The sequence below is a fragment of the Gracilinanus agilis genome, chromosome 2, assembly GCF_016433145.1.
Source record: "Gracilinanus agilis isolate LMUSP501 chromosome 2, AgileGrace, whole genome shotgun sequence".
Lineage (NCBI taxonomy): Eukaryota > Metazoa > Chordata > Mammalia > Didelphimorphia > Didelphidae > Gracilinanus > Gracilinanus agilis.
The window spans coordinates 47,552,203-47,577,797 of record NC_058131.1 but is presented as its reverse complement, the minus strand read 5'-3'; the positions used below and the strand labels follow the sequence as shown (position 1 = coordinate 47,577,797).

At 45.0% G+C, this 25,595-nt stretch overlaps 1 protein-coding gene across 1 annotated transcript in view; it reads left to right on the top strand.

Moving 5' to 3' along the window:
- The window catches only part of WWP2 (WW domain containing E3 ubiquitin protein ligase 2), a 118,612-nt gene extending 93,668 nt beyond the window's left edge, over window positions 1-24,944 (top strand). Inside the window, exons 10-23 of the mRNA XM_044663139.1 lie at window positions 2,875-2,929; window positions 8,094-8,175; window positions 8,664-8,792; window positions 9,992-10,070; window positions 10,417-10,488; window positions 10,760-10,848; window positions 12,767-12,926; window positions 14,603-14,736; window positions 15,171-15,311; window positions 19,927-20,047; window positions 21,328-21,432; window positions 22,344-22,440; window positions 22,706-22,778; window positions 23,111-24,944. Of these exons, the coding sequence (XP_044519074.1) occupies window positions 2,875-2,929; window positions 8,094-8,175; window positions 8,664-8,792; window positions 9,992-10,070; window positions 10,417-10,488; window positions 10,760-10,848; window positions 12,767-12,926; window positions 14,603-14,736; window positions 15,171-15,311; window positions 19,927-20,047; window positions 21,328-21,432; window positions 22,344-22,440; window positions 22,706-22,778; window positions 23,111-23,210 (1,437 nt within the window). The 3' untranslated portion in view covers window positions 23,211-24,944. The remainder of the gene's footprint in view (window positions 1-2,874; window positions 2,930-8,093; window positions 8,176-8,663; window positions 8,793-9,991; window positions 10,071-10,416; window positions 10,489-10,759; window positions 10,849-12,766; window positions 12,927-14,602; window positions 14,737-15,170; window positions 15,312-19,926; window positions 20,048-21,327; window positions 21,433-22,343; window positions 22,441-22,705; window positions 22,779-23,110) is intronic.
- The last annotated feature ends 651 nt before the right edge of the window (window positions 24,945-25,595 follow it).

Genomic DNA, 25,595 nt, shown 5'->3' with positions numbered 1-25,595 from the left:
TGTGTTCTCAATAAGAGTGGATTCTTGGTTTCCCAGATTAGAGGGAAAGGTGAAAAAGTGGATCTAGAATGATATTAAAAAAATAACACACATATATTTTCATTTGTGTATGTATATGAACATAGGAATGTTTGTATATATGCATGTACATATATATATATATATACACATTCACATACATATACACATATTAGAAAACCTGGAAACTGATCAACACAATGACCAACTTTAATTCCTGAGGACTTGTGATGAAGCATATTGCTTACCTCTTGACAGAGAGGGGTTGGAGTCAAAGTGCAGATTGACTCATGTCTTTTTTTAGGCATGATCAGTGAGAAATTTTGTTTTGCTTGAGTATACTTATTTGTAACAGTGGTTTTGTTTTTCTTGCCTTCTCAATGCAAGGTTGGGAAGAGGGGGAGGAAAGTGGGATGGAGGGAGGTTGATCTTTGAGAAAAAATAAAATTTAAATGAAAAAATAAGCCTTTAAGGCAGTATGTAAATGCTGTTCTTATTAAAAGTGTGTTTTTTGGTGGGGAACAGGTCTTATTGAGCAAAGATTTCATATGTTAGTTATATCTAATTTGGTTCTTTTTTCTTTATTGAGTTCTTTAAGAAATATGTGGAACAGAGCTAAGTTCTTAGAAAATCTTAACTGTTAAAGTAAAATATCCATCTTTATAAGTGTCAGTATCTCCATCCCCCTGACTCATTTGCTAACCATATTTTTCATTATGTTATTCCATTTCTTTTTTCATGCTTTCCTCTCTTTTTCTTTTCTTCTTTTTCTTACAGTTTTGGAGGGTCTGATATATAGAGACTTGGTGGATAGGAAGGACTTAAAAAATAACTTTTAAGAGTGCTCATGTATTTTTTTGAACTTTTGGCATCTAAGAAGAACTTAGGCCAACATGTCTATCCTTTCTCATTACCTCCCCTTTCTAAGAATTGTCTTTTATGCAGCTCATCTCTAGGGGCATTTTTGCATCTTTCTAAATGCATTCTGCTGTCTTTTGGAAAATTGCTGCATTCTGTTTCCCATCTGGTTCCAGTTTCTCTCCTTTATTTGCCTAAATGTGTTTATGGTGGTTTTACTTAATAAATAAACTACTGGACAGAATTTCAACTCAATTTGACAATTATACATCTCATAACAACTTAATTCAGTGAAGGATGGTACATTTGGGTGATTTTTCTGGTAATGAAAAGCAGAGAACCTCTCACGTAGTCAGAGATTTTATGCATAACATGGGTGGGGAATGGTAGGCAAGTATCTATAAAAACAAGTTTCTGCCTTTCCTACCCAATTAAAATGCTCTTAAGGAGTGCAGCTTTAGAGGCTTGTTTCAATATGGAAAGCACATAATTGGCCTTTTCTTTTGTACCTTGTCAGGGACTCGAGCTTTCCTTTCTTTTCCTTTTTGCAGTTTTCATATTGAGCTTATAGGATGCACTTGGCTAAAGTAGAGCCATGGAGCCCCTCAAGCAATCCTTGAATCCTAGACTAAACCTCTTTGTTAAAACTCTTGTGTTGAGTAGTGGGCTATGTTGAACCTTGGGGGGAAAAAGTTTCTCTGTCTTATTAGAGAGGGGTGTTTAGGGGAGGGTGATGAGGGTGGGGTGGGTGGCAATTTAGATCAGTGTTTTTACAAGCTCAGACTGAGCTCCATTCATATATTTCCCTTCCTGATCTATGGCCCTCTTTCCCCCAAGCTAGGCAAATAAGGCATCCTGAAGCCTGCATTTGGAATGTGATCCCCTAAAACAACGATTAAATTTTAGTAGGTGAAATAAAAAGTCCTTTTTTAGCAACAATGCTTTTTTTATTTAACTATGAAGAGTGTTTGACAGCACACACCCCCACCCCCCTGTATGTGAACATTCAGTCTGGCATTGCCATTCCCTGGGGAGCTCCCAGCAGAGCTGGGGAAGGGGAGTTATAATATAAACAGTGACACTCAAGCCCTTGAGCCAATTCTCCCATCCCCACACACTTTCTCTCTTGCCTTCTTCCCTGTATTTCTTTCTTTTCTTTTCTCTCCCCACCTTTCCAAACTTCTGGTGAGGCTGGTCCCTAGCTCTGAGCATCCCCAGGTTCAGTCCGGGTGAAGAGCTGGCTCCTGGCAGGAGGAGGAATAAAGGTGCTTTGTGAAAGGCAGTAAGAACATTCCGGGGGGGAGGTGAAGGGGCTTGGGGGAGACGCCTGTCTGTGAGGGCATGAATGTCCCTTCAGTTTGAGTTAATATCTCACACTGCTGCTTACTCTCACAGCACGTTGAGAAAAGGGGGAAGGGAGGAGAGGAGGGGAGGGGGCTGTCTACAGCCAGGAAGCTCTGGGCGTGGGCAGGGCTTGTGGGAATGATTTCATTGGAAAGGCCTGCGATATTTTTTCCCCTCTTGTGTGTGGTTCTTGGAGAAAGTTGGAGGTGGTGGTGATTTCAGTCGTCTTGGCCAGCAAGAGCAGAGCAGACACACATGTCTGAACTTCCCGGGAAGTCCTGCTTCTGAATTTTCCTGCCATCCCTCGACCCCTTTCTCTTTACCTTAGCTGTCCTGCCTGACCCACATTCAGCCATGCATCTTGTTCTTTCCCTCACTGTCTCCTTTCAGTTCCCTGTTTGTACCTTTAGGGTACTGGGTTGGTGGGCTTTTAAATTTTGAAATTCTTGATGGAGCAGATACCACTGCACATTTCTCCTTTATGCTCCATAAGTACCAGAGGGAAGTCTAGGATGGGAGGGAACCTGATGGCTCAGAATTTAAGAATCAGCCTTTGGCATTTGCTGCTGCTGCTTTTTTTTTTTTTTAACTCATTTTTTTAACCTCTTTGTCTTATGTGTGTGTGTTATTTTTTGCTGTGTCTGTTGTATTTAGTCTTCTGGTGCCTCATCCGATCACGATCCACTCGGCCCCCTTCCTCCTGGCTGGGGTAAGTAGTACATCTATTGCTCCTGTCCCCAAATCCGAATCCGCCTTTCCAAGGCTTGCCATTCTGAGCCTTCTCTTGCAAAACATTTGACTTTTTAAATTTTAGCCATTGGTCTATATTCCTAGGTTTCTATTCTCTCCTTCCCTGACATTGGGGATGCCCTTTTAAAAACTTTATTTTTCAAAGAAATTGTGGGCAATGGATTCTTAGGGTCGATAAAGTCAAGCAGAGGCAGTCTTCCCTCCTCAGCTTTCCAGTAGTCTTAGTTAAAGCAGTATGAGCCTTTGGGAAGATTTGGTCTTCTTTATTTGGAAAGGATTTTTCAACTTGTTTTTTTGGACCTATCTTCCTAGGTTTTTACTTAAGTAGTCAAATTAAGAAATATTGAAATCGTTTGTAAATTTTGTGGTAAAGGGCATTTGTTTTTCATCTGTGACCTTGAAGCTGTATTCAGACACTTTATTGAGTCCTCATGGAAGCTGAGATGCTGGGGACTTTAGCCTCATTGTAACTAGTGATGATATCTTCCCATTTTTGTTAACAACCTAATTCCTATGGTTGAGATGCTGTTGAGGAAGGTGTTGAGATAGTTCCTTCTATGGGACCCCTGAGCCCCAGAAATTCACTGCTTCTTCATTCACCTTGACTTCTCTTCTCTTTCCATTGTTATCAGTCACTTCCCTTTCCCCATCCCTCTAGGCATTAAATGAAGGTTCCTAACATTGTAGATAGTTGTGGGTTAAGGGGAGAACATAAAGCTATCACTTTAGAAAGACTGAGGGCATGATTGCAGATGGACATTGTGAAGTGAATTAGGTTATAACCTAAGAGTATGAGACCAGCCTAGGTCTAGTGATTAGGTAAAGTACCATACTAAGAATGCTGATATATCCCCAACACAATGGAGAGGCCATTCATGATGATGCCCTCTCCCATTGCTCCCCAGAATGGTTGTTAGCTACATTAGGAAGCTCAGAGTTCTTCAGCTTTTTGAGATGCTTCTAATTAATGAATGAGTCTGGAGCTGTCCCAAAGGCTTGTAGAGGGCTGGCTCTGGAAGCTTGTAGAGGTCAGTTACAGCTGTAGGAATTGAATCCTGGTTTTGCTTACCATCAAAGTCTTGCAGAAGGGAGGCAGTATTACTTCGAGTTACACAGATAGTATTACACTGGGGGCAGATGCAGATGCCAGGGAGGAGAGCAAGATGAAGACTTGGAAGGGCAGAAAATGACAAGTAAGTATCTGCCTGGAAAAAAGTCAGCTGCTAAACTGGATTCTTCCAGCCCAGAAACTCCTCCTTGGTAGTCAAACTAGGAAGGAACATCTCCATTCTTTTGGACCACTCAAAGATCACTGAAAATGGGCTCTGTACTTAATACCCCTTTGATAGTGCAAATGAGTTAGCATGTGTTCCAGACATAGTTCATTCACTCCTGGGGAGTCACTTACTTACTCAGGTAATCTGTCTGGCTAATAGAAAAGTTATTGGAACTTCAGATATTGACAGGCTGCAGAAGTTTAGAAAGCTGGAAGGATAAAATTATAGAATCTGAGGGACCGTTGAGCTTCCCTGATCCCAGTCCCATGCTTTCTTAGGATTTTATTCTTAGCCATAAATGCTAATAGTAGGATGGCTAACTCATAGTAATGTAGAATATGAAGGTTTACAAAGTGCTTGCCTCATAAATTGACCCTTTGAGGTAGGTATTGCAGGTATCACTATCCCTATATTACAGACAGAGAAAATGAAGCTGGGGTGGGAGAAGGATTTGCCTTGAATCATACTAACAACTTAGGCAGGGTTGGGGTTAGAACCCAGGTTGTCTGACTCCCAGGCCAGTGCTCTTTGCTCTCCATGAAAGCTATTTCCAAGAAGTCAGAATGTGCATCAGATTTAGATGGTTTTATAATCTAATTTGGTGTAAAAGAGCCAGCAGAATTTGGAACTTAGTGGTGGATCATTGTGACCCAGTGCTCTAAACCAGAACAGAAGTTCTTTTCTCTGGCCCTGGGGAGGAGTACCACATTTTAGGCTGTTTATTTCTGAATTCCTCCCACTATTGACCTGTCAATAAAGAAAAGCCACTCAGGGTTTTTAAAGAAGTACAGTGGATGTTAGAATAACATTTTTTTTCAGGGCTAAGCATGAAGCTAAATTGGGACTGGAGCAGGCCAGAGGGCCAGGTTAAAAATTGTTTACAGGATGTAAAATTCAAGGGAAGAGGCAAAATCGTTCAGAAAGGAATAGAAGGCTATAATAGGACAAAACTGAGAAAAAGAATTTTTTTGGCTTAAGCATCAGGAAACGTTTCTTCACCACAAGTTCTTTTGGATTGTGTGTTGGTTTGCCTGGGTCTATGGTAGTAGCCACTTTTTTTGGGGGGTGTTTAAAAAGGAGATAGGACCAAGCAGCCAAACAAAATGAGAAACGATCCCATTCTGTTTTTGCTTCCAGAAGGCTGTCAGGACTTTTTTTTTTTTTTTTTTTTTTACATTTTTAAACCCTTAACTTCTGTGTATTGGCTCCTAGGTGGAAGAGTGGTAAGGGTGGGCAATGGGGGTCAAGTGACTTGCCCAGGGTCACACAGCTGGGAAGTGTCTGAGGCCGGATTTGAACGTAGGACCTCCCGTTTCTAGGTCTGACTCTCAATCCACTGAGCTACCCAGCTGCCCCAGGACTTGTTTTTATTATTGGTGTTTTTCTTTATTCTAGGTGTCACTGGCCTAATAGTGTAATCATTTAGAGTCTCCTTGAAAAGAGACTTATTTTCATTATCTTTGCAGAATGGCCTTATGGAAAGAACCCTGGAGAAGGTGTATTGGGAGAGTTAGGTTCTGGTTTCAGCCATGAACTGGTTGGATCTCCTTGGACAAATGATTCTCTCCTCTCACTCCCATGCCAGCCATGCCTTCATGCCTCTCTGTTTTCTTATATGCAATGCAAAGGTGTTGGAATTGATTTCAGATTCCCCCTCCACATCCGAAATCCTATTATTCTGTGGGGATGGAGCTGCTTCAGTGAGCTGGGGTCAGTGTGCTCAGCCATCACCAGCACACTCAGTTTCAACAGCTTGAGACAGGCTGGACAGATCCTGGGCCCCAGTGGTTAGCTTGGCTTTGTGCCCAGGGAGGCAGACATGAAGGCTCTCATTCGAGGCAGCAGCAGTTCCTTTGCTGGGAGTGGTTCGCTCTTTCCCCACAGACGCCTCTGGAAAGGGAAGGTTCCAGCCATAGGCTGGTTGCCCAAGCTGTTTTGAGGTAGTTGTAGCTACTTAATGGCTCCTGGCTTTCTTTCCTTTCTCTGTCTATATAGATGAGAGAAGAAGGCAATAGAAAAATATTTGACTGTGAGGTTGAACAGGAAGAGACAACCTTAAATATATAGAGTGAAAAAGACCTAGGTTCAAACCTTGGATTATTACTACCTTTGGGTTCCTGGGCTATTTCCCTGACTGTTCCTCAGTTTCCTCATCCATAAAATGAGAGGTTGGGTTGGGTGAGCCCCTTAAAGCTTCTTCTTGCTATTAAAATTCCATGATTGCTTGAAAAGTTTAGTGATTAAGGAAAAAAATAAATGTTAAAACAAATATCTAGGAGTTCTGGAGCCATACCTTAGACGGGGGGGTGCAGTTGGCATATGTTTTTTATCTTGACTCCTTTTTCGACTTCAGGTCTTTCTATGCTTCTGGATCTGACCAACAAGTTTTATACCTTGGCATTGCAAAAGAGAAAGAGATTCATCACCTCTATAATAGTAATGATAATATTTTCATACTATAGTTATGATTTTTGAATTCTATGCAATAGTGAGATCAAATATTACTTTCTTTTTTTTTTAATGAGAAAACCAAGGCTCAGAGAGTTTAAAGCACTTTCTAATAATGATTTTTGGCCTGAAGACTATAAATCTATAGGAAATTCTTGGTTTCCTGTGAGCTCCAGAGCCATAAGCCCTTTGGTAATAGTTTTAATAAAGTAACTTTGATAAAGGTTGAAGAGTCCTACCTAGTGGTAGGATTCTGTTGGCCTAGAGGAGCCCAAATTAAACTCTTAAAGACTCATTCTCTAATGTTTCTCACCTCAAACTGAAGGCCATTTAATCTTCAAAGGTATATTTCCTCTCCAGAAGGATTGGTAGCAGCAGCCAGGCCCATCCTAGGCTTAAATCCCCTTCAGCAAAGGGCCATAGAGGCATAAGGGATAGGAAAAACAAGCCAGAATAGAGAAATATCATGCTAGTCACCCCAGATATCTTCTTCTTGTCTCTCTTTGGGTGTTTTACATACAAACCCAGAGGGGCACTATTCACATGTCTGTGCATGCTGACAACTGGAGGGTTGCATGAAGTTAAGCTCCTACTAGAACAAAGGTCATGTGTACCATTAGGGAGTAGGGATTTTGGCAAAGAATATTTTGCCTATCGAGAGAAGTTGTGCAAATGTCAAAAAGGAGGCAGCAATCTAATGGAAAGAGCACTGAATTGGGAGACTTGGGTTGGAATTCCCTTCCTGCTCTGAGCCTCAGTTTCCTCAACTTTTAAATTAGGAGTTTGGAGAATAGGATCTCTAAAACTTATGATCCTGTTTGATAGAAGAAGGTCTCAGTACCCAAGGCAGTGTTGGAACAGTAATTAACTGCTTGAAATGGCACATAGAGAAGAAAGCGATACCTATAGAGCTGCTTTGCCTTACTTAGTAGGTGCTTCTAGGACTGGTTCATCTAGGTTACCAGAATCAGACTGCTGGCTCCCCTGTAGACAGAAAATCACAGAGCTTGAAACTTGGGCTAGAAAAAGGCCTGAAGATAGAAAGGGTAGAGGAAAAGGTGAAGTCCATCAGCACTTATTGAGCATCTGCTATGTAGTAGGCACTGAGGGCCATTATTGTGTGTGGTGCCCAACTGAGTGCAGTGATCCTGGGAGAAGTGCCACTGCTTCTTTTCTACCTCCCTTCCAACCTATCCACGACCAAGGAGACAGTGCTTGCCCCACAGATAGAAGTAGGCTCCTTTCCCTCTTACTAGTAAAGCCCAGGGGGAAAAGTACCAAGTTTTCAGTGTTGGTAGGAACTTCAGTTTGGGTTCGAAGGAAAGTGGAACCAAGGAAAAGAAAGAAGCTAAGAAATATTTAAATCAGGTCTTTACTTCGTATTTTTCTCTTTTCCAGAAAAGAGGCAGGACAATGGGCGGGTGTATTATGTTAATCACAATACACGTACCACCCAATGGGAAGACCCTCGTACCCAAGGGTATGTATGGACAAGGGGTAGGTGGGGTCTAGGCTAGCAATTGAGAGTACCTTTAGTTCTTGGATTCTGATAACTATGCCGGGGGCAGCATCCATCACCAAGGCAGACCCTTGTGTCCTAAGACCCACTTGGGATATCAGTATTTTTGCTATCAGTAGCTTCTAGAAAGCCATTTGTGAACTTGACCATGCTGCCCTCCAAAGTAGTTGTGCAAGATCCCAGAGAGAACCCGAAAGACTTCCCCTTAGAAGATGGTGCAGGTTGGACAGTGTCCTGTTATTGCAGATCCTCCCCATGTCACTGCCATCTAGAAGGAGGCAATCACTCTCTGTCTCTTTCTGCCTAAGGGTTTCTTTGGAGCTTGGCCATAGTTAGACCCTGGTTAAAATACAGATGGGTCAGGATTGGAGGGAGCCCCAGGCCCTGCAGAGAAGTGATGGCCACCTTATCTGTTTCCTGCTATGATGCATTTCTTCCCTGTGTGGCAGGATGATTCAGGAGCCTGCCCTGCCCCCAGGCTGGGAGATGAAATACACCAGCGAGGGAGTCCGCTATTTTGTGGACCACAACACGCGTACTACAACTTTTAAGGATCCACGTCCTGGATTTGAATCAGGGTAAGTTCTTATGTACGGAGAGCTGATTTATTATCTTTCAGCCTGGCCCCAGAAAGGGCAGCTTTGGAGGAGATGGTCCCTCTGGTGAAACCCAGGCCTGGGTTTGTACTGCTCTGTAGCACCCCCTGGTGGTTAGGTGTGAAGTGTAGTTTGGCTTTCCAGTACCCCCAAAAGAAAGGTACATTACTCTGAAAGAAGAAGGGTCTATATTTATATTGGTCTAGTAACTCATTTCTGCATCTTTGGGGTTCTCTGAAATAAGAGCTCTTCACCTCTTTCGTGTCTTGTACCCCATGGGCATTCTGGTGAAGCCTGTAGACGTCTTCTCAGGTTTAAAAACCCTGGCCTTAAAAAGATGAGGAAAACAGCTGTCTGAGATCCCTGGAAGCAGAGGAGGAAAGAGCTAGCTTTTCCAAGTGCTTTGCAGATTCATCATTCTTTACCAAACAGTAAGAATAGTACAAATGGATTTGTCCTTAGTTCATTATCACTTTTGGAAAACCCTTGAATCATTTCCTAGAACCATGTTGGTGAACCTATGGCACACGTGTCAGAGGGGACTGCTCTCCTCCCCCTCTCCACGTGTGCCTGAGGGCATTTCTCTCATCATCTGCCCTGCAGCCCAGTGGGAACTTCCCTGTCTATGGTAAGACTGGGGGCTCCCATGTAACATGAGGGTTGTAGTTTGGGCACTTGGTCTCTAAAAGGTTAGCCATCACTACCCTAGAAAATACTTACTGTAAGACTTGTTGGATGGTAGTGGTGATGAACTAGGAATTCATTTCATTTCCAAGTGGTTTCCAGGATGGTCCTGGTATGTCTCCAGAATTAACTTGATCTGAGGCACTTGGTTAGGGTTCTGGGAAGCAGGAAACCTGAGCTTCAGTGCTACATTTGTCTGTCTTCCACTAAAGTCCTCTTCTGGTCCTTCATCGTAGTTTGGGGGTGACTCTGACTTCTCTGAGTGCAGAACTTGCCAGAGTGCAGGCCCTTAGAGGTCCTCCAAACCTAGAACATCTTTGAGGTTGGACCAGTCATCTTAATAACTTAATGAAAGTCACTTTCTCTTTGTCTTGGTTTCTTCATTGTTAAACTAATCAACTTTCTTAAAATAAAGCACTTCAGGTCACAGAAAGGGAAATTGCTAATGCTTGGGGAAATTTGATGAACTCCGAACATGATCTGTTTGCTTCTCATAGGAGCAAGCAAGGAGGTTCTCCAGGAGCCTATGATCGAAGCTTCCGCTGGAAGTATCACCAGTTCCGTTTTCTCTGCCATGTAAGTGATTATGTGTTACCCAATTTGGGGGCAGTTCCACCATATTAATTAGGATTACCTAGTTGTTTTCAGCCTAACGTGGATGAGGATTTTTCCCGTAGAGCCTTAAAGGGCTAAGGAAAGCTGACTTCTCTAGTTCTGGGTAAATAGATTGTCTATGATTGACTTTTGTGCTGGGAGTGGTTTAGGAACTGTTGAGGTATTTCTAGGTGGGGTCAGGTTGGCTTTCTTGGCTAAGACTGACTGCTTTTGTAGGCCCACTGGGTTGGAATGACTCTGTAGAGCAGGGAGCAGAAGAAATGAAGACCATTCGATTCCTTGCTAAGAGATTTTTTTCTCTTTCCAGTCAAATGCCCTTCCCAGTCACGTGAAGATCAGTGTGTCCAGGCAGACACTTTTTGAGGATTCTTTTCAACAGGTAGGAGAGCATCAAGGAGTTAGAGTTCTGCCCTTCCACTTGAGACCAGGGACATGGAGAAGCCACCCACATGTCCTTCCTATTTGTTGGCTGTCCGGGTAGAACATGAAGTAGTCCAAAAGACAGCCTGGAAAGATGCTTGTTCTTTTCATGCTGAGGGCTTGGGAAATGGGGTCCTAAGTCTCCTCCCTGATCTTGCTCTATACTGTGATCCGGGAGAGAGAGGCGCTGATGCTTTGTGGGTGGTGTCTCTGTATTTTCTTATCCTCAGATCATGAACATGAAGCCATATGACCTACGTCGCCGGCTGTACATCATCATGCGTGGTGAGGAGGGCCTGGACTATGGTGGCATTGCCAGGTGAGCCTAGTAATGGAAGCTTAATTGCTCTCACAAGATGACTGTTCCTTTTTTTTTTTTCCCTATCTCTCCTTGGGGAACATGACCCATAACCAGACAGGTTTCAGGTAGTACCAACTGAGGTGGATTCCTTTCTTCTGGGTTCAGGATTAAACCACCTTTTGCCTCTATCTTGAATTATCATGAAGTGTGCACCCAAAAAGAAGCCAGAGCTGTCTTTCTATTTTTAAGATGGCAATATACATTTTATAGTTTGATGTTTTAAATTTAAGCAAGACAGAAGTTCTACACATCACATCCATTTCCCCAGGTCTGTAGGCATCTCCCTCAATTCCTGGATCACCTCTAGGTTTTTCTTAAAGAGTCTGAAGCACCATTACATGCATTTTCTATAATTTGGGTCATGATTTGTAGGACAATGGTCTGCAGAGAAGAGGCTTCAAGTGGAGAGAGTAAGTGATGCCTTGAACCACTGGAAGGCCAGAACTACTGCCCTTCTTCCTTTTTTGTCCACTTAATAAAGTAGACAGAGTCTCTGGGGAAAAGCTGCCCTTTATTCTAAAACAGGTAAATGGGCAGAGAAAGGAGGCTCCTCTTCCAGCTGAGGGCCTGCCCTCCCTCCTGGATGCCGTCCTCTGCTGCTGCTGCTGCTGTGGGGATTTCTTTTTGCTTGGCTCTGGGTTAACTTCTCTTCTGGCCCACCATGTCCTTTTCTTTTTGCACTTGTGTTTGTCCCACTCTAGATTTTTTGTTCCTTCTCCGTGGTGACCCTCCTCTTCCTCCTCCAGGCTTTGGTTTGTGGGCTTCCGGTGTGGCTCCTGCCCTTTTGTGTGTGTGTCTCTCTCTGTGTCCTGCCAGTGGTTTTACCCTATGGTAGGTTACGTCATGCTGTTCTACCACAGGGTAGAACCACGGACAGGATACTGGGGCGCTCTCTGCATCGGAGGAATCCTCGTCTCTCTGGCCACAAACAGCTGAGAAGCCAGGGAGGAGGGACTGAAGGAACCTGGATTACTTACCATAGCTCCCTTTGGGTTTAGCTCAAGTGCCAAGGGCTCAGCAAGCCTGGCATGAGCCTATACCAAGGAGTGGGATGTTGGTTCAGGTGCATGCCCAAGAGGATGAGAGAGGGCATCATGGTGGGGAGGTGGCATAGGACAGGCTCCTTGGGGAATATCCACAGTCTGGTACAGTATCCACCCAATACTTGAGGGAAAACAGATCACTGAAAGGTAGCCTCGATACCCCAGAAATTAGAGCAAGACTAGGAAGCGTGTTAAGGGGTAACTGAATTTAGTAGGTCAGTATCAGCACATACATGCATGGAAAGTCTCATCTCACTCTCCATGTGGGTGCTGAAGGTGCCCCCCCACCCTGTGTTGTAGGGCACAGGTTGTGTACTGGAGCTATCAGAACTAGGCCCACGTCTGGAATCACTGAGGTGTAGGGGGCAATGAAAGGAGAAACAGGAGCCAGAGAATTTTGTAAAGAGCTTTGCAAACCATAAAGTGCCAGATGTATGCTAGTGGTTGATGTTGTTGTTACTGTTGTTGTTACTGTCGTTACTGTTTTTACCGTTGTTATTCTACTGTCCTGAGCTGAGGTAGCAGGAGGTCTGGCAGGGTCGAACTGTCCTCAGACTTGTTAGAGGAAAGCCTCTGCTCATGCACGCCTCCCTGGGCTGTCCCTCTGTGTGGGGCTGGTAAGCTGTTCCCCCCGCACCAGCCCTTATATGTTCTCCTGACACCTGTTTATTGACTAAATCTGTAACACTGCTGGACACTGTGAGCTGAGGGCAGACCCCAAGGAGGACAGTTGAGGCCTTGTTCTTGGCTCCAGAGACTGTAGCAGAAACCCAAGTGTAGTCCAACATCTTCAGGATATTTTATCCTTGGTTCTGTCTTTTCTATTCTCACAGAGAATGGTTCTTCCTCCTGTCTCACGAGGTGCTCAACCCCATGTATTGTTTGTTTGAATATGCTGGGAAAAATAACTACTGTCTGCAGATCAACCCGGCCTCCTCCATCAACCCGGACCACCTCACCTACTTCCGCTTCATCGGCAGGTTTATAGCAATGGTGAGGACTCCAGATGCCTGGCCTCTGCCCATCCCTTTCCTGCTTCCTGATGCCCAAGACTTGAATCAGAGTAGTGAGGAGAGAAGAGGAGAGATACAGTCAGGGCCAGCTTTCCTTAGAGGGAAGGACTGGGTTTGACCAACTGATCCCTCCCAACTGAAGGGAAGGTTGTAATTAAATAGGCTGAATATCGTACACTGAGTGGGGTCACTCTGTGAATAAGAGAAATGGCCAGATGGCTGCTTAGTCCTTTCCAGAGTCTTATCCCTGTCCTCTAAGAGTTTATAAGCTTTTTGGTACCAAAAACTCTCGGACTCTGTCCTCAAATGGACATGATAAAGACATATATCTAATCCTAGTAACAGAGTCCTTTCCTAGCAACTCATCTAAGACTACCCCACAACCCATGCACATGTTTCCACTGACCTATGGCTTCCTTGCCATTCCTGCCTGGGCCGGGTCCTTGGGTATTTCAAACTCATTCAAAGAGCTTTAGAGAACCCACTTCAGACAGGAGTCAGGGATTCAAGGGCCCCTGGTCCTTCAGAAGTAAGCGGCAATTTAAGGCACTTAAACATCTGTAAGTAGAAGTTTGGAGAGAGAGTAGTAGGTAATACAGAACCATTAATTTGATTACACTGGAACTTCGGTCCTTTTTGGAGGCCATTTGTTGGAGTTTTTTTTTATCCAGTTTAAATATCCAGTTTGTAAATGGAAGGCGCTATTGAAACATAATTTGGAAATATAAAGAACTCAAAATGTTATATGTATTAGGAAGAAGGTTCAGAACGCATATCAAATGAGAGTTAGGGGGTATCAAAAGGCTTCTTGGGAGGTGGTTTATATGTATGGTGACTGTGGGATGGAAGTCCCAAGCAAGGAGCTTGTCTGAATATGGTAAAGTGTGTCTGATTGTGGAAGGGTGGTTATGGTAAGACAGAACCATATTGTGGCTTAGGTTGTTATAGTAAGTCAGGAGACCAAAGACAGATTGAGGGAAGCAACATGTTCTTACTTGGGTGTTGATTAGCTGCTTCCTTGGTTTCCCCAGTTCTTTCTTCTCCTTCTCCCCTTGGAGGACTCCAGGGACCTCAGGGCCTGTGCCTAAGACTCTGGAAGTTTTTGGCCAAGGTACTGGGCTCAGAAAGTGGGTACATTCCTTCCAGGTCTCCCAAAGGCTGCCTGCCCTGAGAGCCGACAGAACAAACCAGTAAAACCCCAGACTATTACTCATGACTGGCCCGCCAGCCCTCTCCAGTGTCTGCATTATTTTTGGCTGCCTCTGCCTCCCAGATCTTGTAGCCCATGAGTCAGGCAGCCCCCTGGAGCTGTTTAGACAAGTGCTCTCAATAAGCCCAGGGTCAGATGCCTGCTGAGCCAAGGAGGAACTAACCACCCAGTTCTCCTGTGGGTACTGCCCAGGAATGGCAGCAGTGGTCAGAGGAATGTGACCTGTTCCCACTTGTGACTTGGGGGGTTACTCCTTTGTCATTGGAATGGGGCTATGGGGGCTCTTGGCTTGCCAGAAGCAGCTTTCCTTTTGTCCCAGACCCTCCAGGTCCCTACAGAAGCCAGGGTCTGGCTTGGTGGAGTTTGCCTTTGCTTTATGCCTTTGTTATAAGTGCTCAGGAATGACTAGCGACAGAGGCAATTTGACCTGTTCCTTCCTTCCCTAGGCACTTTATCATGGTAAGTTCATCGACACTGGCTTCACTCTCCCCTTCTACAAGCGCATGCTAAACAAGAGACCAACGCTGAAGGACCTGGAATCCATCGATCCTGAATTCTACAACTCCATTGTTTGGATCAAGTGAGTGGTTCTTGCTGCCCGCAGGAATGTGGCCTTTTATGGGGGTGGAGGGTGTCTAGTGTTCCTCAAGCCCCCTTACCTGGGCCCAGCCCTAGATATAAAGGACTTATCTTGGTCATCCAACTGGTTTTGTTTCTTCTCTAAGGAGTTAGAATTCAGAAAGGTTGAAATGAAAACATTTCATGACCTTTGAGCCTTGGAAAGTACACGTTGCATGATGTCCCCTTTGGGCAGCTGGATCAAAGCTTAGCAGCAGGTGAATGATTCTAGGAGTCTGTTGTTTCTAGCAGGGGATCTTGTGGCCAGTAATTAGGAGCCTATGGACTCTCTGGAGTCCCCACCTTGGGCTAAAGTGAGGATGAAGGAGGAAGTAGGGTCAGAGAGATAACTTCCTGCAATGAAATCTTTCTTTTTCTGGTCACTTTCCCACTCAGAGAAAACAACCTGGAGGAGTGTGGGCTAGAGTTATATTTCATCCAGGACATGGAGATCCTGGGTAAAGTGACAAGCCATGAACTGAAGGAAGGAGGCGAGAGCATCCGTGTCACTGAGGAGAACAAAGAAGAATACATCATGTAAATCTCAAAGGACAGCATGAGGGGGCGGGAAGCCCAGCAATCTGAGCTGAGCTGGGGCAAACAGAGAGCCCAGAGGAGAGTTGTGCTGGTCCTACCTCTGGGAGGCCATGAGGACCTGGACAGAGGTGCAGGGCTGAGGCTGTTTTCGTAGGGTGGCTATGCATTTCCCTCTACTATCACTGCTCCACTTTGCCAGGGTGGAGCTGACTCCCTTTAGCTGGCCCATCCCTTGGCTTCCCCTCATGCTCCCTGGCACCAGTGCTTGTGCACTAAAATGAAGGAATACCTGTTTGAGGTAGACACAGTAAGCCACAGCTTCGTTGTCCCCAAGGCAGGATAGATGGTTTTCCCCATGCCTGGGGTCTTTGGGATCACTGACCCTGCTGGGTGGCTAGGTGCCAGCCACAAACTAGGGTAGGACCCTCAGCAAGGGTCCCAGTAACTCCCAATAATCACTTTGATGAAGCATTTTAAGACTCACAAAGTATTTCCTCACAGAATGATGACAGGAAAGCAGGGCAAATATTGTCATCCCAATTTTGTAGGCTAAGGAACTGAGGCTCAGTGAAATTAAGTAACATGGGCAAGATCACAGGACAAGTAAATGTGAACACAGATTCAAACAAGGGACTGCTGACCCCAAGTGCTACGTCTGCCCCACCACCCTGCCCTCTACCTACTGTGAAAACACACTCACTTCTGGAGTGTGGAGAACCAGTTGATAATAATACCACCTGTCTACTATGGTAAATACAGTCACAAGCATTAGTGCTTACCATGTGCCAGGCATTCTGCTTAGCACTGGGGCTACAGAGAAAGACAAAAGCACCACCCCTGCCCTTAAGGAGCTTACATTCTATTGGGGGAGACAACATATGGAAAACTGTACAGAGAAGACAGAGACCAAGTTGACAGGTCATCTCAGAGCCTTTTCTTCTTTACTAAAACTTTGATGACCCCATTACATAGCACCCTAAAGTTTATGAAGTGCTTTCCTCAGCATAAGGCTGAGAGATAAACAGGAATTCAGTATTATTCTTGTTTTACAGATGAGAAAACTGATATTCAGGAGATATCCAAGGATTAGGTTTTGGTCTGCAGTGGCACAGCTAGTTAACATCAGGCCAAGGAATAGCAAGATCTGGCTGCTGGTCAAGTGGCATTTTTGCTACAGAATCCCAAGTCTTTTTCAGACTTAATTTAATTGATTTACTTGTTATCTCCTTTTAATAATTTCTGTCACTTCAAAAAATAAATTGAAAAAGTTTTAGCTCTCTGGAATAATGATGGCCCCATGCCTGGATTTCCAATGAGTGAGAAGAAAATGCCTCAAATAATAAAATCTAGAATTCTCACTCTCCTTCCCAAAAGAACCTCTGAGTTCTGTGTCCTGTTTTCATTTTGCTCAGTATGTGCTCTTGAGTGAATTCCTTTCTTCTGATAATGTCCATCACCTTCTCCTGGCTTCCATGTTCTAGCCTTTTCATTCATGCCTCCAAATCCCCCTATCTCCCCTCTACTCTTTTTTTTTTTTTTTCAGGCTTTTGTTTGGTCTGCTTGATCTGGTGGTAATGTAGGCTTGAGTTCTCAGCCTTTCTCTTAAGTACTTGAACCACATGTAATTCCTCTCTCTCTGATCATAGCCTTCCTGCCCTTTTCCTACCTCACTTTGACTGAATCTGCCCTTCTTGGGTATCAGAAATTCTAGTCCCTTACCTTGTCTTTATTCTCCCAATCCAGCAATCTCTTTTTGGTTTGCTCACCTCCCTGCTCAGGTGACACCATGGCTATAGCCATTTCAACAACATAACCACCCCCAAATCCTTTGCCCCAAGACCATTTGATTTGCCTTTGTTGGGCTACCTACTATTGGAAGGCCTGGAGGGAGTTTCTGCTGAGCTCTACTGTACCCACCTTGTTAATTCCCACTTGTAGAGAGAGAAAGGCGCCATTGAGCATTTATAATGTGGGACCCTATTATTGCATGGCCCTTGGCTTAGTCACATTTTATCATCTCCCTATTGAATTCTGTTGTCCTTACAAACCCCATCTCCATTCTCACTTCACCTGCAGGAAGTGATCTAGCCTGGTTTCCAGGAAAGGTGATATCCAACACAAGCTCTCTCACCACTTCCTATATGCTTTAGAACTCCTAACAAGCATATAATAGTTTTTATTTTACTTCTTATATTAACTTAATAAATATTGGCATTTCCGGTCTGCTCCACTGGCTTTTCCTCCTCCCCTCACCAAACAGGCTCAGGTATCTCCTGACCTAAAAAGACATCACTGTCCCCTTCAAGCTGTCGTATTTCCACTGCCAAGCTAGTAATCACTGATCGCTGTCTCACTCCCATTGGCTCTTCAAACCTTTATTGTCTGATTTTCCTCCTTTCTGCTGAAACTGATCGCAAGGACCACCAGGCACTCTCTATTGCTAAATGCCATTACCTTTTTTTCATTCCTCATCCTCCTCGATGTTCCCACAGCATTTTCACATCGTTGACTGCCTTGTCTTTTTTGACCTTTATTCTTTCTTGGGCTTCTGTGACAGAAATAGGTTCTTTACTTTCTTCCTCTTACCCACTGAAGTTAATTATTCCTCAAGACCCTGCCCTTAACTTTTTTTGCCTTTGCCTATCTGTCTCTCTGACTCCATTTTCTTTTTTCTTTTCTTTTTCCTTTGTAAATAACATTTACCTTCTATCTAATAATTGATAGTGTATTCCAAGGCAGAAGAGTGGTAAGGGCTAGGCAATGGGGATTAATTGACTTGCGCAGGGTCACACAGCTAGGAAGTATCTGAGGCCAGATTTGAACCTAAGATCTTCTGTCTGTCAAAGAGGGAGTTTTGGGGGAAGCTAAGTGGCTCAATGGATTGAGGGCCAGGCCTCGCAATGGAAAGTCCTGGGTTCAAATGTGACCTCAGATACTTCTTAGCTATATGACTCTGAACAAGTCACTTAATCCCTAATCCCTAGCCCTTACCATTCTTCTGCCTTGAGACCGACACACAGTTTTGATTCTAAGATGGAAGGTAAGGGTTTGTAAAAATAATAACAAAAAGAAGTCTCTAAAAAATACAATTATTCTAGAAATTGTGATTTTAAAATAATTAATTTTTTGTCCGTCACTCCTCTCCCTTGGTGACTTCATCTGTTCTCACAGTTTCAGTTATTTTATCATTATACAGATGATATCCAAATCTATATTTCCATCTTTGACTTCTGCCAGGCACTAGGTTTGTATTTCCAATTATCTACTAGACACCTCCCTTGCATGTCTTGCTGGCATACTTTAAACTTGCCATTTGAAAACTGAACTCATCATCTTGTGACTCTAACCAATTCCTTCTGACTTCTTGAATAACATCATTATTCTCTCAGTCATTTGAGATTGAAACTTTATATTTATTTTAAATTCCTTTATTTTTCTTGCTTTCTTTTGATCAGTATTATCATTAAGTTCTATGGAAGCTACTTGCTTATTGTCTTCTGAATTTCCCTCCTTTCACTGGCACTACCTGACTGCCGTCATCCAGGCCTTTATTATATCTCCTCTGAACTATTTCATTAGTCTCCTAGCTAGCTTTTCTGCCTCTAGTCTCTCTCATTTCTAATCTTCCAAAATGCGACATACTATCAGATTAATTTTCCTAATGCATGCTTTTAGTCATATCACTTTCCTTTTTCAAAAAATGTTTAATTCCTCCTGAATAAAGTTTAGAATTCTTAGCTTCATGGCCCTTCATCTTTCTAGCCCTGGTTCATAATACTATTCTCCTTTGTGTACTTTTTACCTTTCAAAATAGACTCTGCATTCTCATAGCCTTCTTGCCTGGGATGTTCTCTCCATCATCTCTGCTTCTGAAAAGCCTACCCACTCATCCTTGAAGAAGGCTAAGATTCAATTCTCTCTCTTCCATGTAATCTGGTCATCCACCATTTGATCTCACCAAGCACTCACAAAAAAAGTTTCTGTGTGTGTGTGTGTGTGTGTGTGTGTGTGTGTGTGTGTGTATACATAAATATATATACACATAGCCAAAATTTCCTGCTGTGTATTTTCCCCTGACTCCCTTTCAGTCACTCCTTATAATAGATTTTTTTAGAAGAAAAAGAAAAAAATTACAAAATCAACAAAGCTGATCAGTATGTAAAAAAAAAATAAATCTGGCAACATAGTGTCATATCCATGGACCTCATCTCTGCAAAGCAGTGAGGGGAATATATCTTCTCATCTCATCTTTGGGCTCTTTTATAACACTTTTATTGGTCATATATCTTTATTATGTACAACACTTTGTACATATTTGGGTAGTTGCCTTATTTCTCTTCTTAGATGTTAAGCTTCTCGAGGACAGGGATTGTATCCTATTCATCTTTGTATCTTAGCCTCTACAGCACCCTACACCCAATAGACACTTAGTAAATTCCTGAATTAATGAATGAATAAAAGTTGTGCCCCTGAAGCCTAAACTTGAATTCAGGCTTGCTCCCTGGCCTGTATGGGTTGACACATATAAGGTGGCTCCATGGATGGCAGACAATCTGAGAAAGAGGGTTGGAGGCTCGACTTGGTTTGGAAATGATAGACTGGTTTTTTATTTTAGGTTGCTGACAGATTGGAGGTTTACCCGCGGTGTAGAAGAGCAGACCAAAGCTTTCTTGGACGGCTTCAATGAAGTGGCTCCTTTGGAATGGCTCCGCTATTTCGATGAGAAGGAACTGGAGGTGAGATCCTCAAGCTTCTTGTGGCTCTCAGGTCCTGGTGGGCCTGTAGACTATGTTCCAGCTACTGCTTCCTTTGAAGTAGCTGAGAGGTCAGAACCTGCTTCTGGGGAAGTCCTTTCCTGGTAATCGAGGCCACATAGTACTTTGGAAAAGAACGGAGGGTCCCACATCTGTTATCCAAGTGATCTGAGACTCCCCCCAACCTCTATGGCTTCAGTTTACTCACCTGTAAAACAAAGGGGTTCGAATGGGCTTCTTGGGCTCCACAATTATGACTTGTGGGCCAGACCTATAGCAAGCAAGGCCCCTGGTTAACATGGTCAAGTGTTTCTGGAGTCAGGTGAGTTTCAGAGTAGCTGGTGACCTTTCCTAGGCTACTTATTTGTAAAGACATCCTTTTGTTAATGGGGAAGTGTCCAGTAAGGGGAGTGTCTCTTTCATACTCAGAGGTTCCTTTATGTCTTTTAGAACTTAATCTTCTAAAAGTTGGCAAAGGAGGAGGATTCTGAATAGTCAAAACAAAAAAAAGGCCATCCACTCAGTAAACTATGTTTGCTATACTCATGAGGGGGCTTTTAGACTCTTAGTCAGCTCCTACTTCCCTTCTTTTTTATATAATTAAACAAATTTGATTTATTATTTGATTTTCTAGCCTGTTAGCATCAGAACAGCAAATTAGATATTTTAGGGAGTAGAGAGGCTTGGGCCTTCCACAGTAACAATAGCAGAAAATTACAACTTATAGCCTCTCGTCAAATATAAGGCAGAAAAGCTATGAAAATACATGAAAATTTGGAAAGTATTAAACACTTGAAATGGAATTCATGAAGATTTGAGGTACTTTGGCTTTGGATAGACACCCATAGTCTCTCCACACGTGGGTGTATAGGTCCTAAGAGAGGTATATAGTACAATTACAACATATAGTTGAGATTTATAATGTTGGCCCTGAGTTAGTGAAAAGAGGTTAAGTTATGATCAGAATTTTTTTTTTTTAAAGAACGCACAAAGGTATTGGGTTCATTTTAGAAGGATTACCATAACAGATGGTTAAAACTAAAACCTTGCTCCTTAAAACCAGTAGACATTTAACTGGGAAATTAAGGAATACAGATATGTTATATGACGTATCCTGTAGGGATCTGTGTCTGCTGAGGGTACAGAGAGAAGTGCCCACTCCCATCCCCACCTCAGCTAGTCTCTCCCAGGGTTAGTTGTTGTCCCCTAAATTGGGATGGGAACTAGTCATGGTGTTGATGGTCTCCTCATTTGTCCCCTAGTTGATGCTGTGTGGCATGCAGGAGATCGATATGGCTGACTGGCAAAAGAATACCATCTACCGTCACTACACCAAGAACAGCAGACCCATCCAGTGGTTCTGGCAGGTGAGTCTTGGGGACAGGCCCCTGCTCTTTTTAGGGAGGAAAGGGTGGGTGCCTTGGCCCCAGGAAGCTGCCTAAGTGGGAACAGTCTGGAACCTCTTGCTGCCCTTTATTCCCCCCTCCAGTCCTTGCGCCCCTCTCAGCCTGTGTTCCTGCTGCTAGTGTAGACACACCTACGCACACAACCACACCCCCCCACACATCCCCCCACACACACACATGCATGCACACACACACACACTTTTCCCTGCCACAGACACATACACACATTCTGTAAGTGGCTTGAAAAGAAAGCCTGAGGCTCTCCTGGCCTGGGAAAGGCTCTGGCATGGTGAATGCTGAGTGATAAGTGGAAGTTTGTGGTCTCTCTCCTCCCAGCGCTAATCACTGGTGTGCAGGAGGCAGGCAGGGCACTGTAAGATGAGCAGGACCTGGAAACGAAGCATCTAGTAGTCAGACAGGAACAGGAAGGGTGGGCACACACTTGTCTACAGAGAAGAGGCATGAACTTTTAAACCTGGTCTTCTTAGGTGATTCCTTTAAAAATCAAAGGCCAAGTTTATTTCCCAGGTTCCATGGACTGATGGGTGCTGGGATGGGATGATATTCAGAGACTGAAGGGAGGCTCTGTAGGCTGAATCAAAGGTCCCAGGGACCCAGAGCTACCTTGTGGGCTGCTGCTAATGTCCTGTAGTTCTGTCTTTTGGGAGATGGTGAGATTGAGGGAACACTGTCATACCTGAAGTGGGCTTTGGGATCTCAGCTGAGAAACGGCAGAGGATATCGTCGTAGCATAGGGCAGCGGCAGGGACAGCTCTCTCTGCTCTTGAGCTCTGTTTCATCAGGTCGTTGGTTAGTACACTTTCTGGGGCCCAGCATCTTGTCTGAGCCGAGCTCCATTCTTTGGGTTTCAGGTGGTAAAGGAGATGGATAATGAAAAAAGGATCCGCCTGCTGCAGTTTGTCACAGGCACCTGCCGCCTGCCTGTGGGAGGATTTGCAGAACTCATTGGTTGGTATTTTTCCTTCTGAAATCTGGGGGAATAGATAAGGAGAGGGGATCCATTGTTGTCAGGCGGAGAGACATGTATGCTGAGATGAATACAGTCTAAAGCTGTGGAATTCCAGAGTGGCCCAGGAACAGGGTTTGCTGGGGATAGTCTTGGCTTCAGTCACTTATAGATCCTCGAACTGGCAGGAATAGAGGGAAAGGGAGAAGTAGCTATGGGGCAATTCTCTACTTCCCTAAACACTGCATTTTTTATCATGGCCAATAGGTAGCAATGGACCCCAAAAGTTCTGCATTGACAAGGTTGGCAAGGAAACCTGGCTCCCTCGGAGCCACACCTGGTAAGTAAAGCCCATTCTTGGGGGGGGGGGGTGCTTGACCTTAGGCCTCAGGGTCCCAGAGGCTGCTGACCACAGAGCACTCCTACAAAGGGGGAGGTGATACGGGTGCTTGGTTGGTGACATCTGTTCTGGGCACCTGATATTTACTCTTTTCCCCAAACAAGTAATGGCATATGGATTGGCTAAGAAAGAAATGCCTAGAGAGCTCAGGAGAACAGGCTGTTTGGCCTGTCTCTTGGAGTTTTTCCTCTGTTTTGAGTGAGAGATGCTGGGTGGGGGAGTCTAAGGCCAGTGAACTCAGGGTGATAGCTTTGTTTATTCTTTCTTACCAGTTTCAACCGTCTGGATCTTCCCCCCTACAAGAGTTATGAACAGCTGAAAGAAAAGCTACTATATGCCATTGAAGAGACAGAAGGTTTCGGACAAGAGTAATGAAGAGCAGCCCTCTCTTGAATTGCCCCCAGTGGCTGGGCAGTAACTAAGTCCTGTCCGTGTGGCAGCAGGACATTTGATTCTCGAGGTCCCCAGAAGGTGGTGGGGTGGGGGTCTCTAGCTCCCCTTGCATTGGCAGATTTTCCCAGGCCCTCGTGCCCATGAGCTCCTGTTCCCACTCTTGGCGGCCAGCTGGTGGGAACCTGGAATGGAGCCTGGAATAATCCATCAGTCCTCTCCTCACTGTGCGTGCATGTGCGTGTGCGTGCATGTGTGAGAGTGTGTATGTGTGTCTCTGCGTGTGTCTGTATGTGTGAGCATCCTGGATCGGAAAGCAGAGGTCCAGAATCTCCGTGAAGGTGTTCCTTCCTTCCTTCTTCCAGTGCTGGAGGATCACATTTGAGAATGTGATGGGGAAGACACCCCTATTTTCATTGGACCAAGCAAATGCCCAGAAGAAGGGGTGGTGAGAGATACAGGTTAGATAATCTTGGTGGAGGGTTTCCTGGCCTTTCCCAATAGCAGAAATTTTGATGTTTGAAATAGAAGTTTAAAATTATTTTTAGTGATTCATTGAAATTGAATGTGAGTGTGAGGGATTTTAGGGGCAGCCTGAAGGCCGGGCTGAGCCCGTCACACCTCCTCTGTGGAAGCCCAGCAGAGGCACTACAAGTCACTGGGTAGAGGAGGAGGGTGAGGCCATGGCAGTGGTCATTCCAGGTCCTTTGCATCCTTTAAACCTGAAGCAGATCATGGAGGGCCTTTGGGGTGATGCTACTGCCTCTCCATGGAGTTCGGCTGGGACCTTGGGGGAACCAGGCTCCGAAGACTCAAGTTCTCCACTAAACTCAGCCCCACCCCCCAACTGAACCTCCCCCCAAACACAGTCGAAGGTCCTCTGAGTCTAGTGGCCTTAAGAGGACTGCCTAGGCTTGCAATGGCCATTTCCCTAAAGGCAGGGGCTCGATGCAGAAACATCTTCTCCTGAAAGCTTCCCTGGAACAGGGCCCAGCTTGGCAGCAGCTGGAGACTTGGGAGAACCGAGCAGCCTGGTTCCCTGTCCCTTCCTCTGGAGTCCTCGGGTCCCTGCCAGTGAGGGGGCTTCAGTCGGTGAGCCCTGCGCATAGGCTTCTGGTTCTCTGGGCCAGGGTCCTTCCTCCCTGCTCAGTGCGCCCCATTATCTCCTGTTTTGGAATGAGATGGGAAGTGCCATAGTTGGCTGGTGAAGACAGGCTTCATTCTGCCCCCGCTGAATTAGCTCCTTTAGCTGGCAGGAAAGGAAGACGGGAAGCGGCACTTTCTGCCCGCAGTGTCTGGGCCTCCGTGTTTGCTTTTCCCCTCTTGCCTTCTTGATTCTGGCAGGCTCCCGACGCCTTTTTATTTCCTTCCTCCTTTCTGAAATGTGTTCCTTTGAAGGCGGCCTTTACTCAAGGAGCCCCCAAATGCCTGCGTCCCCTCCTCCCTGCCCAGCCCGACCCGACCTGTGCCATAGGGTTCTAGCTTTAAAGTAGGCTTCTTGGCGGCTGCTCCCTGGCTGGTCCAGTTCTTCGGACCTGAGCCTGGCAGCGCCACATTGATGTGTGTCGTGCGTCCCCCTTTGGATGATGCCTCGCTCAGGGTGGGGGGGGGCAACCTTTGTTTCTTCAGTGGTTTGCCACGTGGCCCTACCACCCTTTAGGTCATGCAAGCTGCGGGGGCTGGAAGCCGCCTGCCTCGGCTCTGAGGTGTCACAACTCTGTGTGTGTGTGTGTGTGTGTGTGTGTGTGTGTGTGTGTGTGTGTGTGTGCTCGTATGTGTGTACATAAGTGTATATAAATGAAGTGTCTGTATAAAATCTCCTTCTGTAGCAGCGGGCTGGTCACCAGCCCATTTTGTACTCTCCCTCCTGCCTCAGTAAAGCTGATCTCTTGTGCAATAAACAGTCAGCAGCTGCCGGTGGTGTTGTTGTGGAAGTCAGTGAAATCATTCCCAGCCCCTGCTGGGAAGGGGAGGGGGGCCACTCACCTCCTCTGGCCATTCTGGGAAGCTGGCCTGAGGCACTTTCTTGGGTTCCTTGAGCTGTGTCCGGCTTGTGTCCGGCTTGGGTCCAGCCACCCCAATGCCCCTCTTCCAACATCTCCAGCCTCACGTCGTTGCCATACATACCACTATTCCTTTGTTTTAAAGGAAGAGACCAAGATTGGGTGGGCAAGGAGGGCCTTGGAACTGGCATAATGGCTCTGGGGTATCCACAGCAAACGTGCCAAGCCTTTCTCTGAAAGGCTCGGGGAGGGTTCAAAGCCTGGCTGTGTGAACGTCGGGCCCTCAGAGGGTTGGCAGCCTGGGGCGTCTGACGGAGAAGATGCTTTTCTCCCAAGATGCTCCCTCTGAGCTCTGACCTTTTCT